Consider the following 15751-nt stretch of genomic DNA (forward strand, 5'->3'; position numbering starts at 1 on the left):
TTCACCATTTAGATTGCTTTTTGGATCTATAGGAAGATCAATACTTTCTCAAAATATTTGAAAGTTTTTGCTTCTGATTGCTTAATAATGAATTAAGGCCTTCAAACAATAATTTTTCCTAATATTAAATCCTATTAAAACTAGATACATAAAGCACTGTTAAAGCAAAGACTGAACCTTTACAGAAGTCATGAAATTAGGAGGATATTACTAGTAAATTTTGTAATTCTTATAGACATGTGTATTTGTCTTCGTAATTTCTCTAAAACTCAGTGGTCATTCAAAATATTCTGATAGCATAATTTCTATCTTTACAAGTTCTTAGATTCTCATAAAATATGTTTTGTTCTAAGTAACAAAACTATTTTTTTCTTCTAGAGAGACTGACACTGGGCTCGATCTCTTAGCCCTGAGATCATGACCTGAGAATTTTTGGTCACTTAACCAAACTATTCTTAATAGGCACCCCATACTGTTGACAGAAATCCTCAAAAAACTTAATCTATTGATGACTACTCTTTGGAAAAAAGATAATAAAAAATAATTGACAAAAAGTAATTTTTTTCATCTTATGTAGAAAACGATGCAGAAAAAGAATATACTCTTTCAAAAATGTCATGCCTAATTTAGTGGTTGGAAAGTATTTTCATTTTAAATTTGGAACTTGTAAAATATTTAAGTTTTAAGTAGTGTGGCTAATCTGTTGCTGGTATCTGGTTATTTCGGGATGTTTTAATGCATTAGGAATGCCCATCGTTCTATAATCAGGACTCAAATACTTTGGATTTTCTCTTAAAGTACTTTTTTAGTGCACCAAAACAAACCCTAGATTAGTGTCTGAGTCTAGATTTAACTGATATTTGACCATATGAGATAATTTAAAATAATTATGTCTTCTTTCATAATGTCTCAGATGCAGTAGCTAAAAAGTTCCTCAGTAAGAAAAGATGACAGAAAAGATTAACATCCATCCATATTCATCCAGGTCCCATTTCAGTTCTTAGAAAAATGTGAAAAAGTTATATTGAAAATGAGAAATTACTTTGCCATAGGGTGCATTCAGCTGAATAATTGCAGCCACTTTGTTTCTCTTAGTTGCCACTCCTAACCAACCATCCTATATAAATATTTTTTAAAAGTAAACGCCTGATTTTCCTTTAGGTCTTCATCAAAAGGTTTCCAGTTCACATTACAGTAAAATAAGAGTACAGCTGACCAAGTCTTCTCTGTTCTATGTAATCAGTTAAAAAAAAATGTTTAGCATAGCCTTTAACTTAGAGCCATTTGTTTATAAACTTTTGGGTTGTATTTATTTTGATTTATTTTGATTTTAAGGTTATCTGTAATTCTACATGCAGATCACCTGTTTTCTTGCCAGGGCAACTCTTTTTCTAGTTTTGTACGTAGCCCTCTCCCAAATCCAACTAAGTTCAGTTTCAGTTTTTTATTTGCAAAACTTCTTTGGTAAACAAAACTGCAGAGTAACTCATCTTGGTACTTCTTAGTGTTGTGGTTCTCAACTGTCACACCCAGGCCTCTCTGGAGAACAACTCTGTTCATGCTCCCTCTACTTTCCAGAAATGAAATTCGGATGTAGTACAACCTACCCACACACATTGTATTTTGAAGTCAACATAATGTCCTCATTGTAATATACCGAAGAAATAAATACGTACTACTGTGTATAAATGCGCAGGCATGAGCACAGTATAGGAGAAAATGGAACATTTTAGAGCTCGTACCTATGGATAGATAGGATTCAACAGCTACAAATGCAGACTGGAGTCGAGTGGTCTCCATGATTCCAGCAGCATGAGCAATGCTGTTGTAGGTGACAGTTTCCAAAAATCTTGGGAAGGATATGAATAATGCAGACATCAATCTGCTCTTGATTTATTTTATTTGGTAGTTGCATTCTTAGTTCATTGCATTTGAAATCTGCTCAAAATATACTTTTGTGTTTCTTGTAAATCAAAGAGCGAGTCTAGAGCCAGAAAATGATTAAACCTCGTTTGATTGCACATGGGGCATCTCAAGTTTGGTGGAGTGCAAGGGAGTACTTGGTCAGGGATTTACAACGTAGTGAAAGATGTCCAGCATTTTTGACCCGCTCCAGGGGCAAGTCTCCAGTTTTAAAAATAAACAAAAATGCCTCCGTAGATCCCTAAAGAGCCTCCAGGGGCATGGCGAGTCCTAGAGAAGCACTTCGGTAACATGTTGGAACAGGACCGACGCTCACAGTGTAATCTTTGTTGTATCCAGCCCTTGCACTAATGAGTCCTATGTCCAGAATCTCTTATTGGCCAATCAGAAGAGGCCCACTTCTCTCAAATGATCTCTGTGCGGGTCTCTGCTGAAGACATTTTCAGAGATGCGGCACCCATGGTCTAACTGGTCTTTTTAGAAGAACAGGATTATAAGTGTCTTTAGTGATGAGATATGATGAATCTAAACATAAATTCTCACCAGCCAGCTATGAGTCTGTGGAAACTTAACATTTAATGACTTGTTTGTGCTCTTAATGTAACTCTTTTAAGAACTTTCAGTGAGTATTTGCTTACCTCCATGAGTAAATCCTTGCTTTGTCTTTTCCTCTCTCTGTGGTAGAGATTAACCATTCCAAGCAGCTGCCCCAGGAGTTTTGCTGAGCTGTTACGTCAGTGTTGGGAAGCTGATGCCAAGGTATATATCAATTTTTTGTTTGTTTTTTGGTCATTGTTCAGGATTCTGAAATTCCACTTATTTGGCTTTGAGGTTTTTAACACTTGAGGTAATAAGAGTCATTACAAAGCAAAGCTGCTGGCTGCCTCCCTTATCCTTAGAACTTCATGACTGGCTCTTTCTTACAGCCGCCTGGCACTCTTGATTCAGTAGAGAGAATTGCATTCTTTTGTTTTTAATCTTTAATAAGCACTGTTGCACCTTCGTGTTCTAAAAATGGCCAGCACACAGTGCTTATTCTGGGCCAGGCACCGTTCCAAGTACTTCATGTACATTCGCTTATTGATTCCTCACAATAGCTCTGTGACGTAAGTTGTGTTTTTCCACCCATTTTACAGATGAAGGATCTGTAAGGCACACAGAAGTTAAGTCATGCTCAAGGCCTCAGCTAGTACATGGTGAGACTGGAGAGTGAACCCAAGTGGTCTGAACCGAAGACCCGGCCACAGTAGCCCTTCTAGAGAAACCTGATACATACTCCTTGCCCAGATTCATGATGTTTTGAAGCTATCACAGTAGAGTTGGAGACACTCCAAAATTTAGACTTTCATGTGGTTATCACATTTGAGCATGAAGGCCCACTTCCTTTCCCTGCAAAGATCATTTTAAAAGACTCTCACATACATACGGAAATATTTAAGGATAAAATAATAAGCGAGTCTTGGATTTGCTTCAAAATAAACTGAAAGGAAATAGGTGGCGGTATAGATTAAACAAGATTGGGCAGGATAAATTTTGAAGCCACGTGATAGGTATATGGAGGCTTGTTACATTGTTCTCTCCACATTTGTGTGTGTTTGAAATTTTTCATAATAAAAAGTTAGAAAGTAAGATCCTTACAGATTAAACACTGGAAGAAGAGACAGGCCCAAGAAATGAACTGTAATTTTATGGTTCGAATTTGTCCACTTTTTCATGGAAGTAGATATATTGCAAACTGACTTCTTAAAATAGAGATCTAAAAACAAAGACTCAGGAGTGGAATTTCTTCCTTAATTTAAACCCAGTTGCAATCTGGCCACCAGGAAGAATGCGTGCCAGTAACACATAGCATCTTTCTCTAGTGGGAAGGATGCACACCCAGTGAGTTTGAGTTCTCACCTGCCAGATCCCACCCGTTACCTCGCACCTGGGTCCGCACCACCTCGTGAGAACAGCTCAACACCAAGTACAGGAGCTTGTACAGTAGTGCAGCCCACAGAGCAGCCGGGTATGCAGATCTGTGGGGCCTTTCAGCCCCATGCACTTTCTGTTGGCTGGTCTGGCCTGTGCTTTGTCTCCGAGGAGTTTGGGTTGGGGGTGCTTCCCAGATTTGCACATTGCACCTCTGCCTCAAGAACAGCAGCCCTCATCTTTGCTTTCACTCCTCTTCATCAAACTACCTTCACCCTTTTTTTTTTTAAAGGAGAGTCTCTTATTAGTACTGTTTTTTTAAATTCAAGAATTTTAACATTTTTAAATTCTGTTAGTGTTTTTATTTAGTATTATTGTTTTTATTAGCATTCCATGACAAAGTTGCATATGTATGGCATGGTCTGCCCTACCTGTGTTTAGGTTCTATTATTTTAGTGTGTGGTTTGCAGAATATGGGGGTTTTAAGCAGTAAGAGAAATGCCTGCACTTTGCAGCTAATCCAGCGGAAAATATACTCAGCTGTTTGCAGGCTTGCTCTAGAACATTTGTATTTTTTAAATGCTGCCATACTACCTTTTCTATACTCTTTCTATAAGTTCTCTGTCCGTTGCGGCATATGTAGTCCTTTTTGCAGCATTTTTCTGCTACTTAAATAAAAACTTCACCTAGAATTATTTGCATTGAGTTAGATTAATGCAACTAGATTCTCTGTAATTGCAATTATATTTCAGTATGCAAAGCAGGTTTTGAATTTCTTAATCGGAAACTCTGTACTTCATTGATTAAAATTCTGAGAATATACACTTAAGGTACATTAATTAATAGTGTAAACACGTAACACAGGAAGGACCTTAGACCCAGTGTTAATGCCATGAAGCTGGCATGTCTTTAACATGTAGCAAGCTCACTCTTCTTTGGGCCCAGTGGAGTCTCGTGTTCTAACTACGTGAAGTATAAAGAAAGTTTAAGACTGATTTTTACTTCCTAAATTCAGGGCATTTTATTCTGATACAATTAATACATCCCCCCAGTATTTAAGTATGCCCCAAACTACAGTCTCCACTTGCAGCGCTCTCGTGGCTGATCTCCAGACTGCCTTACACACCTCCCTTCCCTGCGTATGCCCTCTTCTTTTCTTCCCTCCCCTGAGGATTTCCTTGGCCAGCCTTCCCTGGCTGTTCTGTTTACCCCTGCCCATACTTCGTCCTCCTTTTCCTAAACCAAGTCCGGGCTACTGCCTTACCCTGTGTTGTTGTATTTTTTAAATGTCTCTTCTTCCTACACAGACTGCAGTCTCCTCGAGGGAACAGGGCTGCCTTCAGCACATTACACGCACTCAGGAAGTGGAAGCCCCTGTGTTGACTAAAGCAGCCAGACCAAGGCACCTTCTAGTTCTCTGGCTTTAAGTATACAGCAGTTCAACCACTAGTGCTTGCCACTCCTGTGCATACAGAGAGAGCTATCACTGGCTAAAAACTTTTATTTCCTTTTTTCCCCCTAGCCCTTGTGCTTTAAAGACATAGATGAAAATATTCAGCTCACCTGTAGAAAAATGTTCTTTTGCAATGAGGACGGTGAAGGGAATACAAGAGAAAGCTAGTATTGGGTGAATGTCAGGTCATGCCAATGGCTTATACCAGGTGCTCAAAGTGTTTTATCAAAGAGAAGGAGGAACTAAAGGTGCGTATCGTTTCCAGTTCTAAAATGGCATTTCTAAATAGGAAAAAAAAAAAAAAGCCCTGAGTTTGATAGGCAGTAACATCTTACCCTCATGTAATAAAGCACTGAAGGGTTTAAGAGCATTGCTCCTGATTCAGAAACTTGCTTCCAGTGTGATGCTGGGCAGTCCATACTTTTCTAAGATGGATTTTCCTTATCTACATAATGAAGATAAAAAGTAATGTATATAGATGCTTAATAGATGGTCCTAGTTATAATTTTTTTAAATGCAAGCAAAATCTACATAACACTAAAAGGAACCTAAGCCTGGACCAGGTATTGTATTCTGCAACCAGAGTATTCATAAAATACCATTACCACAAATTTCTACATTGTTGTGTTTTTAAAATGTTCACTTTGATAATTTCCATCTGAGAGTATATTCTACCTATAAAATAAAGGTTTTTCTAGGGACACTTGTCACCTGATTTCAAAAGAGTTTTTACTTTATTCCAAGAATGATTAAATGTGGGGGGAAATAGTCTTTAAAAAATTCATTAACCCCTCCTGCTGCTTTTCTGTGCAAAATGAAAATCTTGTATTTATAATTAATTCCTGAGCAAACAGCTCACTTTTCCTTTCATACACTGACACATAGTAGGAGGAATTAAAATGGGGATAAAGCTAAAAGAGGACAAAATAGTTTTCAAATGTCCTACTTCAGGCATTTACTTCTTTTCTTATTAGAATGCTTTTATGTGGATCGGTGACATTTAGCTACTTATGCCCTCTACTTACACACACACACACGGGCACACATTCCCTTAAAAGAGTGCAATGCAGGCAGAACTCAGAATAAGTATCCCAGTTTTATATTCCTAAAAAATGGAAAAATCGTCTCTCTTAATGTAGGAAGCACTCAAGTCCTGAGAGCAAGCTACCTCAACACTTCCTTCTTGTTTTGTGCTCCTAAATTAAAATGCATGTTTTAATTGCTGCAACTGTAATTTTCTCAGAAATGGTGTAATTATGAGGCGTGATGAAGAGAGAATGTGCATCATCCTTTTATTATCTTTCTTCCATTTTTGTTTTAATCTTCTGTCTCAACCTTAGCTGGAGTCTAAAGAAACAGACAAGTAGAGTTACTGCTAGCTAAAGAAATGCACCTAACCACTGCTTTCTCTGTTTCTAGTAAACTGTGCCTTAGAGTTTCCCAGCTCGAGTCCAGAACGAGTCACGACATGGATTAAACACTGAGAACAATGAAGTTAAAAATGGCTTGAAAACTGGGGAACTTTTCCTCTGAGCAAGTGGTTGAGGCAATTTTGTTAGTTCCCATACATTAACTAGGGTTTTTCCCATCATTTCATTCGAAGAATTTGAAACCTACAGAAAAGTTGAAAGAATTTTATAATGAACACCGGTATACCTCCCACTCAGACTCTGTCGTTAACTTCTACTAAACTTGCTGTATCCCCTGGGTTTTTAAAGGACTTGCCTTTTCCTTTTAGGAGGCCTTCATCATACCCAAGAGAGAACTCATACTTTCCTTACCTGGAGAAAAACTGTAATTATTCCACTGTTAGGCCACACAATAGAAAAATGACATCTGCCTCTGTTCTTAGAAATAATTTATTGAAAATAAGGAATATGGTCCCTTTCAACCTGAGTGGTCTGACAGCTGTACTCTGACTCAGGAAACCGCATGCCGTTTTATTTGTTGTGGTGTGTCCAGCTTATTGTGTTGGCGGATTTTCTCTTCAAGACTTACTTTAAGTCCCAACGAGTGATTCTTTTCTCTTCCTCAGAAACGGCCATCTTTTAAGCAAATCATTTCGATTCTGGAGTCCATGTCAAATGACACGAACCTTCCCGACCAGTGTAACTCATTCCTGCACAACAAGGCAGAGTGGAGGTGAGTAAGCCCCATACTGAGTCATGGTCTCCGGCTTTGAAGGACTGTGACCAGCTTCACTGCAGAAGAGAACCAGTGAACTTGAGGACAGTACTGACTTCTAAGCATGGAGTTTTGTTTGCTTTTTATGCTCAATTTTTTTGGACATCTACTAAGGCTCCCTTTCGTATGTAAACAAAACAGCAATCTTCAAAGCTTGTTGCCTTATCATACGTCTCAGTATTTGGAAAGAATATTGAAATCACATCTTCTGAGACGAAAGACAGTCACCAGACATTTCTCTGTACCACACGCTCTGTGTTAGGGAGCCTTGGTGTCTCTCCAGTGGAAATAAATATACTGTTTGCCCAGGGATTTGCAGAGGGCTGTATCTGTTGATGGAGGGGGTAGGGAGACTATAAAAACACTTTTAAAAGAAAACTTTTGATGCTATAAATCCTATTAAATTTTGTCAAGTGTAAAACAAACTCAGTAATGAGAGAATTGTATTGTGTGAGTGGAAGAAGCAAGCCTGGGATGCGACCGTTGAGCCAGGTCACGTGCTGCAGGAATATAAATAGCATATTTGGGAGCTGACATTATTCCTCCCTGACTCAGCAGAGATTTAAGTAACTTATCTCTGCTCCGGAGAGCCACAGCGGTAACGCGACGCCTTACGCCACCTGCTGTTGCCCGGTGAATACTGCATGTACTCTGGAGATGATGGTGTTGTTTACTCCTGTTACTAGACATTTCGTTGGGCTTTCTGTTTGCGTTTTACAATAATCTGATTTATTTTTATACTTTTGAAATCTCTATCCAGTGCCAGTGAGTTAAATGAATTTTTTTTTAAAGATTTTATTTATTTGACAGAGAGATCACAAGTAGGCAGAGAGGCAAGCAGAGAGAGAGAGGGAGGAGGAAGCAGGCTCCCTGCCCAGCAGAGAGCCCGATGCGGGACTGGATCCCAGGACCCTGAGATCATGACCTGAGCTGAAGGCAGAGGCTTAACCCACTGAGCCACCCAGGCAGCCCGAATTTTTTTTTTTTTTTTTTTTAGGGAAACAAAAGTCATACTGTCTGATTGAGTGTAGGTATGACGGGTTTTGTTCTGGACTTAAATAATTAACAAAGCATGTAATAATGTTGTTCCTGCAGGAAGAGGCCAGTGCAAGTCTAACAGATGACTCCTCTTTTAAATCCATGTCAGGGATTACTCTATACAAAGGCCAACCCTTCACGAGACTCAGGAGACCCTCTGTACTCTGACCTCAGCAGTCTTACCTTAAGAGCATATAGTTCTGGCTCTTAATCTCTGGCTTCTGGTCCCTCAACAGATGTGTATTTCTTCCTCAATCAGAGTCCTTGCAAATGCATTTTCTTCTATATAAAAGTCATCCCTTTCAACGGCATACCACCCCTGATACCCACATCCAACCGGGCTCCTATTCATCAGATAGCCACTGAAATAATGTCTTTAAGGAAGTGTTTCTGCCCCGAGATGGATGAGGTTCCACTTTATGTGCCCTGGGACCATCTCCTTCAGAGCCGCAACTGCTATTGGAGTAAATAAGCAACCATAGTTGGTTGTTTAATCTGTGTCTTGCTGGCTGAAATGTAAAAAGGTCAGATAATTTCTTTGTCTTATGCTTGTTACTATACCCGCAGCATCTAGAATGTGCCTTGAACACAGCAGTGGCTCAATAAATACTCAGGGCAGGAAACAGCACAGTGATAATAATACTAAAAGACATTACGGTATCACACAAGGGAATATAAATATGTAAGCTAATCTGTTGACTATGCCAAGTGTGCTTCTGACGTTCATTCACTCAGGTGGTTCCGGAACCTCTGCTGGAGCACCAGGCTCTTGGGCTGTGCTGTGGTGATGAGCAGGACAGCCCAGCACGGATCTGAGTGCCTAAAGTAAACTATGAAATATAAATATACAAGTGACATTTTATGACTATTTTGGTAAGTGTGATGACAGAGAAGTACTGGATATCTGAGACTATACAACCATGAAATCTCATCTAGTCAGACAAGGTAATAAAAGGATTTCCTGAGGAGATGCTGTTTGATCTGTTCTCCAAAAGACCAGTGGGATTTTAACCTTATTATTGATACCCTTGAGGTACAGTGTCTCAGATACTGTATATCAGCATATGGGGAGGAGTTTTCTATATAAAAATGCAGAAGCTGCATATGGCCAAAAGCAATACCATCATAAACTGCCGTACAGTCAATTTCCCCCTGTACAGTAGCTCAGCAGGTCTAAAAGTCTTTGGTCTCAGGACTCCATCACACTCTGAAAAATAAGTGAGGGCTACAAAGAGCTTTTGTTTCAATAAATTATATCTGACAACATTTACCACACTCAAAATGAGAATGGAGAAAAAAGCATAAATATGTAGTTATTGATTCATTTAAGAAACAGTAAATCCTGCCTCTACGTTCAGCAAGCGGCTTTGCCACTTATCATACCTCTGGAAGTCTGTATAATTGTGAGAGAATGGGAGTAGAAAAGGCACATCATGTCTTAATGTTATTCTGAAAACCAGTTTAACCTCTTGAATCCTTTGAAAAGCTCTCATGGGTCCCCAGATCACACTTTGAAAACCACTATAGACAGAGTTGCTGTCTTTAAAATAACATTTTAATTATAATCTCATTCTAAAGGACATGAAAGGCATTTCACAAAAGGTGGAATCAAATGGCCAATAAACATATGAAAAACAGTTAACCTCACTTACTAATCAAGTAACTGTAAGGGAACATAATTCATTTATCAGACTGGCAAAGATATACATTATGAAAATATCCAGCATTATACGCTAATATGTTGCTGGTGAAAATACTACCTTTCAGACCCCTCCACCACTATCATTTTATTCCTAGGAAAATAAATGGAAAGTTGTACAAGAATGTATGGACACCTGCTTACTAGCACGGCACCATCTAGAAATGCAAACGAGAATGGTATAAAGTGCAATAAAAGATTTTTGGGTTTTTGTGGTTTTTATGGTTTTAAAAACTGATGATAGCTCCATATACAGAATAGGTGGGGCCATTCGTGATAATACGGATCTGACAGATGATTTAAAAATAGAGACGAGGGTCCAGTATGACTGGAATGATTCCATTTTTTTGTAAAATAAACATGTTATGTGTATATGATATGTGCACATAGAGGAAAGTATCAAAAGGCCAGTGTTACCACTGGATGATGAAATTACGAGAGAGTGGTTTCCCTTTGGATAGCTTTCTGTCCTTCAAACCCAGAAGTTGAATAATACATTTTCTAAATGCTTCACAATGAAAAGCTGAGGAAAATAACATTAATGTATTTTAGAAAAAAGCCAACAGTTGCCTCGCTGGCTTCCTCCTTGGCCATCTCTTAGGAACTAGTTAATCCTGAGAGCTGGTGAGAGAGGTGTTCCAAGTAAAGAGGTGGCTCTCTTTACTTGAGCCACTAAACCAGTCCGAGAAGTCACAGGGCTGTTCTAAGTGAACTTGGCAATTGGTTAAAAACATAGGGGATAATAATACTAATATTAATTAGAATAACACACACAGCTATCATTCATTATACTCTTACCAGACACTTGTACTGTTATCTGGATCATCTTGTATAATCCACATGGCAATCCAAACTTTTATCACAGATGCACAATCTAGGGCCTGGACAGGTTGGGTCACCTGTCTCAAAACACTCCATGTAAGACAGAGCCGGGGCTGGTACCCACATGGTCTGGTCCCATAGGCCCGCCATGGCACACAGTCTGTGAAGCGCTGTTACCGGACCTGTGGCCAGGGCCAAGCTTTCCACTCATTAGCACGAAGAGTTCACTTGACTCGATTCCTTTGAATGAAGAGAAATACTACAGAGCATGACTGTTTTAGGTCATGATTAAGGCAAACCATCTATCCCACTCTGTGCCACATACCGAAAAGAATTAAATGCTTTGTCAGATCAACTGGATACTTCTAAGAATGACACATCCAGACTGTTCTCTTTCCCCTGACTTTTGTCTGGTGTCAGAAACCATGTGACTAGAGTCAGAAGCATGTGTAGGAAATCTGGTGTTTCTGGCAAACGCTTGCTTTCTGGTAGAGTTTCCTCACACATAGACCCAATGAGACACCCTGTTCTGGAGAATTAAAATTATTCTTCTTAAAGCTGTTTTTTAAACTAGGTTATTAAAAGCCACCTAAGCTATGTTTTCTCCTTTGACCTAACAGATGCTAGGAAAGTCATCTCTTCATCTTATCTTTTAGCTTCTTGCTCCTTTTACTGACTTATTAGCAATAACAGCAGTGAGTATTACGAATAGGAAGTGTGTCACCCTGTTGGTCATGTTTGCAATTTTCATGGCCTCATGTGACTGTCGACAGACCTGTGGTAATCTGTACTGAGCTAGCTGTGTGGTGCTGGGACAGCGCGTTCAGAGCTGGGGCTCTTGGCAGAGTATTTGCTGGTTGTATTCTTCCTTGGTGATCAGAACACTCTCACTGTGGCATGCCTTGTTAAAAAACAGATCCAAAAATGTAATCTATGATTTGGATATTAGCACAAATCATTTTATATATAATACTACTATACATATTATCTATGTGTCGTCCTATCTAATATGGCTGTTTTTACAAATAGACCTCTAAAGGTAATTGCAGTTCATTCCCTGCTTTGATACTAGAGGAATTGATACTAGAGGAAGTCAACTTCGGTTGGATCTGGGTTAAGAAAAAATAATTTTCATCAACTAAAACGCTTTTACTTATAGAAGGCGATCTAGGTACATCAACAGATGCATTTGATGCAAAACAATGCATTGGCAACCAGGGAACCACGAGGGGGGCAGCTGTCACATTGCCCTCCTGAGGTTTGCTTGGCATCCAACACTCCCTGCCAATGCAGGGTGCCCAGGGGAGTGGTGCTGGAGGCGCTGAGCCTGAGGAGAGGGTTGAGGAAGCACATTTTAGTGAGTGTTTGGTTTTCCCTGTCCCAGCTTTCAGCTTACTTAACAGTTGTTTTCCAGAAGTGCTCAAAATCACAGTCGGCTCCCAGAGCTGAAACTTGGCTTAAATTCCGAGTGAACTCAAATGTGCTGGCCGAGGACCCTGACCAAACAGAGCCTGAGCATGCTCCGTTTCTCTGGCAGGGGTGCGGGTGGCCAGGCGGAGCACTGCAGACAGCAGACCCTGGCCTTCTGCCACGGAGTGCACCAGGCTCTGCTGCCTCCTTCTGTCACCCTCTGACCCTCTCCTTTTCTCGGCCAGGAGGTTCATCCTTCCTTCCTTTGTTACAGAAGTTTTACCTAAGGGTTTCCACAGTGATTCTTCCCTCTCAGTCCTCCATTTGGAAAATAAACAGAAACTCATCTATGAATGTACATAATACTCTTGTCAGAAATACCCAGAAATAATAAAATGTGGATTTTAGGACAGTCACAGTTCTGAAAGATTGCTGATTTAGTGCCTTTCTTCGGGGTATGTAGTGTGACTCTACTTCTTTCATTCTGTTGTTTTCAAATGGCACCCGGGAAAGGGCTGGAGTGTTAACAGCAGATGCTTTTACACTCACTGCTACCTCCCTGGCTCTGAGGTGTTCCTTTCAGACAACCAGGGAAGCAAAGTGCCAGGCCCAGGTCTAGACCCCCCTCAGTAGCTGTTCCCTGTGTTGGATCTTGCCAGTTAATGCCCACAGCTTTTTGGTTTCCATTTAGTTCTCATCCACAAGGGCGTTGGAATAAGATGGCCGTATATTCTAATTTTCCCTGGAGCTAAAAAAGCAGATTTGGGTTACATCTACCCATTAACTTCAGTCTGGGGCAGTACCTACCATAGTCAGGGTCCCTGCCAGCCTCATGTCCTGGTGCAGTGGGTCTGTCTCCGTGGTACTGGCTGACCTCCAGCCATCAGCTGCTTCCAGGCCTTTCAGAAAGCCAAGGGAAGGAACTTCCAGCTCTCAGAGTGTAACTGAGACTTACATACTGTGACAGCCTTGAAGGAAGAAGACAGCTTGTGCTCAGCGATGTCAATAGTTCACTTCCTACAAAGGAGGGGCTCCTAGAACTGGACATGCTCTAAGGGGTGAGCGTGGTCGGCCTATAGAGACTAAGGAGGGAACTTCCAAAAAAAAAATGATTAGACTTCGAAAGGCTCTTAAGGAGTTCATCTGGCCCACACTTGCCTGATTATAAAAGTTACCTCAGTCTTTTATTAAGTAATGGAAATTCCTGGGCCCCACCCAGCCCTACTGAATCCTGAGCTCTAAAGAAGTGGTCCTTGGAATCTGTGTTTTTTGTTGTATATTTATTAACAAGCTGCCCAGGTAGTTATTAGGATCAGGCAAGTGGGGAACTCTGATGTAAGACAGTCATCACCCCCTACAGCTGAGGAAACTGGGTCAGTTAATCTGCTGACTGAGGTGCCCAGCCAGGGAACTGGCGAACGTGCATTTACTGGTGAAGTGATGAGAGTCGCCTAACCTGAGTATCATTTTCCCCATCTCTGTGGAGTTAGTGCCTGTTTCTCGGGGTTGTTACAAGAATAAGATGAGACGCTGTGTGATAGTGCTTTCCAAGCTGCAAAGGGCTACTTGAATGTCAGCGTTCACTGAGTAGCTAAACCAGGTGCAGGCCCGCAGCTCAGGCTCTACAGTGGGTCTTCGGTGCTTTGGTGAGGAAGTCTCTTGAACTTCTTTTCCTAAACTAGAAACCCCCTGTTTTTGCAGAATGCCACAAATCTCTTCTTCTCTGATAGTTTACAGTTTGGTTTTGAAGCTCGAGTTTTCCCAACCTCACAGAGAAAAAGGATCAGATTTCCAGTCACCAGCGGTGGTGGTGGGGGGCATATAGGAGGAAGGTGGTCTTGTGACTTCTAGTCACGAGATCCGTAAGTCCAAGGAATGTAACGTACAGCATGATGACTGCAGTCTAATATAGTATAACGTGACAGTTGTTTAGAGAGTCAATCTTGCGAGTCTGGTCACAAGAATATTTTTCTTTTTTTTGCTTTCTCTGTATGAGATGATGGATGCTCACGGAATCTATAGCGTCATCATTTCACAGTATGTGTAAGTCAAACTAGTCTGCTCTACACTTGAAACTTCTGCAGTGACAGAGGTCCACTACATCTCAAAACTGGTGAAAAATAAAAGTGCAAATGTTAACGTTTTACATTAAGCATTCTGATGAGCCACTAAGCGTTCAGTAACTCGTGGTGCAAAGCTGAGACTTAAACCCGTCATCCTCACGCAGGTGCGAAATTGAGGCAACTCTCGAGAGGCTGAAGAAACTCGAACGGGACCTCAGCTGTAAAGAGCAGGAGCTCAAAGAAAGGGAAAGACGTCTGAGGATGTGGGAGCAAAAGCTGACAGAGCAGTCCAACACCCCGGTGAGTGCTCCCAACAGGGTGGCTCAGTCCCCCCCCACTTAGAAGCTGTGGCCTAGCGGGGCAGCATGGCCGCCCTCCCTTGGCCCCCTCCCCACTGCCACCTCCTCACTTCCTGGCTTCTGCCTGCACGGGAAAGGGGCTGCGTTTACACTCAAGTAGCACACAGATCTAATTTCAATTAACAAAAGGCCAGAAATGTAAAAGAAAAGCTTAGCCTATTTCTGGCTCTTTCTCTAAGAACTGTTATTGTCAGTGTGTTTGTACGTTAGGATTACAAAAATAAAATGCAGTATATTTTCATACCATCTGTTAGATCCCCAAAACGTGTGCCTAAAGGCTGATTAACTCCACGGAGTCCATCAGTAATTAATAAGCATAATGCCGAGGCAGCTAGCTAAGAGTCTTGATGTGGCAGAACTTAACCAAGTCTTCCTCCTAAAAGCAAATTTAGTGACATATAAGTGACAAGCATTAATATTCCTTGCTCGATTTAGTGTTCTAATCATGGCAGCAAAAGATTGGAAAAGACTTCCCTTGAGACAAACCTCCAGTATTTACTACACTTAGGAAATACCTTGGTTTTCTTCCAAGTCTTCTTTTGAGAGGAAAATAAAAATTCTTTTTAAGGAATTCACTAAGTGTATATATTGAGCTTGTGCCTATATCTTGCTATATATTAAATTCTAATAAAATTTTTAGGATTCTTCCCTATTTTGAATGATTTATCATTTCAGGAATTAAGTTTATCATTGGCTTTTTCAGGGTTTTTAATGGGGAGTGTTTGTCCACTTTCAAATCACAAGTAATGGTGAGATTAGAGGTAAACTTGTGTATTTTAAAGTCATTTTTGATAGTTGCTGTGGTGGTCACACAAAAAAGATACTTAAATGCCCTTCACTTTAAAAAGCTTTCCTATTTTTAAAAGCCTTAATCTTCATTAAGCAGCCA

The 15751-nt window shown here is 40.4% G+C and overlaps 1 protein-coding gene across 4 annotated transcripts in view; it reads left to right on the forward strand.

Moving 5' to 3' along the window:
* MAP3K20 (mitogen-activated protein kinase kinase kinase 20) overlaps nucleotides 1-15751 on the forward strand; it is a 177404-nt gene that overhangs the window by 116044 nt on the left and 45609 nt on the right. For all 4 annotated transcript variants that reach the window (XM_032880475.1, XM_032880472.1, XM_032880476.1 and 1 more), the window contains exons 9-11: nucleotides 2608-2682; nucleotides 7323-7429; nucleotides 14668-14803. In XM_032880475.1, coding sequence (XP_032736366.1) covers nucleotides 2608-2682; nucleotides 7323-7429; nucleotides 14668-14803 — 318 coding nt within the window. The remainder of the gene's footprint in view (nucleotides 1-2607; nucleotides 2683-7322; nucleotides 7430-14667; nucleotides 14804-15751) is intronic.

This window comes from Lontra canadensis, unplaced genomic scaffold, assembly GCF_010015895.1.
Source record: "Lontra canadensis isolate GAN:19392208 unplaced genomic scaffold, GSC_riverotter_1.0 scaffold69, whole genome shotgun sequence".
NCBI lineage: Eukaryota > Metazoa > Chordata > Mammalia > Carnivora > Mustelidae > Lontra > Lontra canadensis.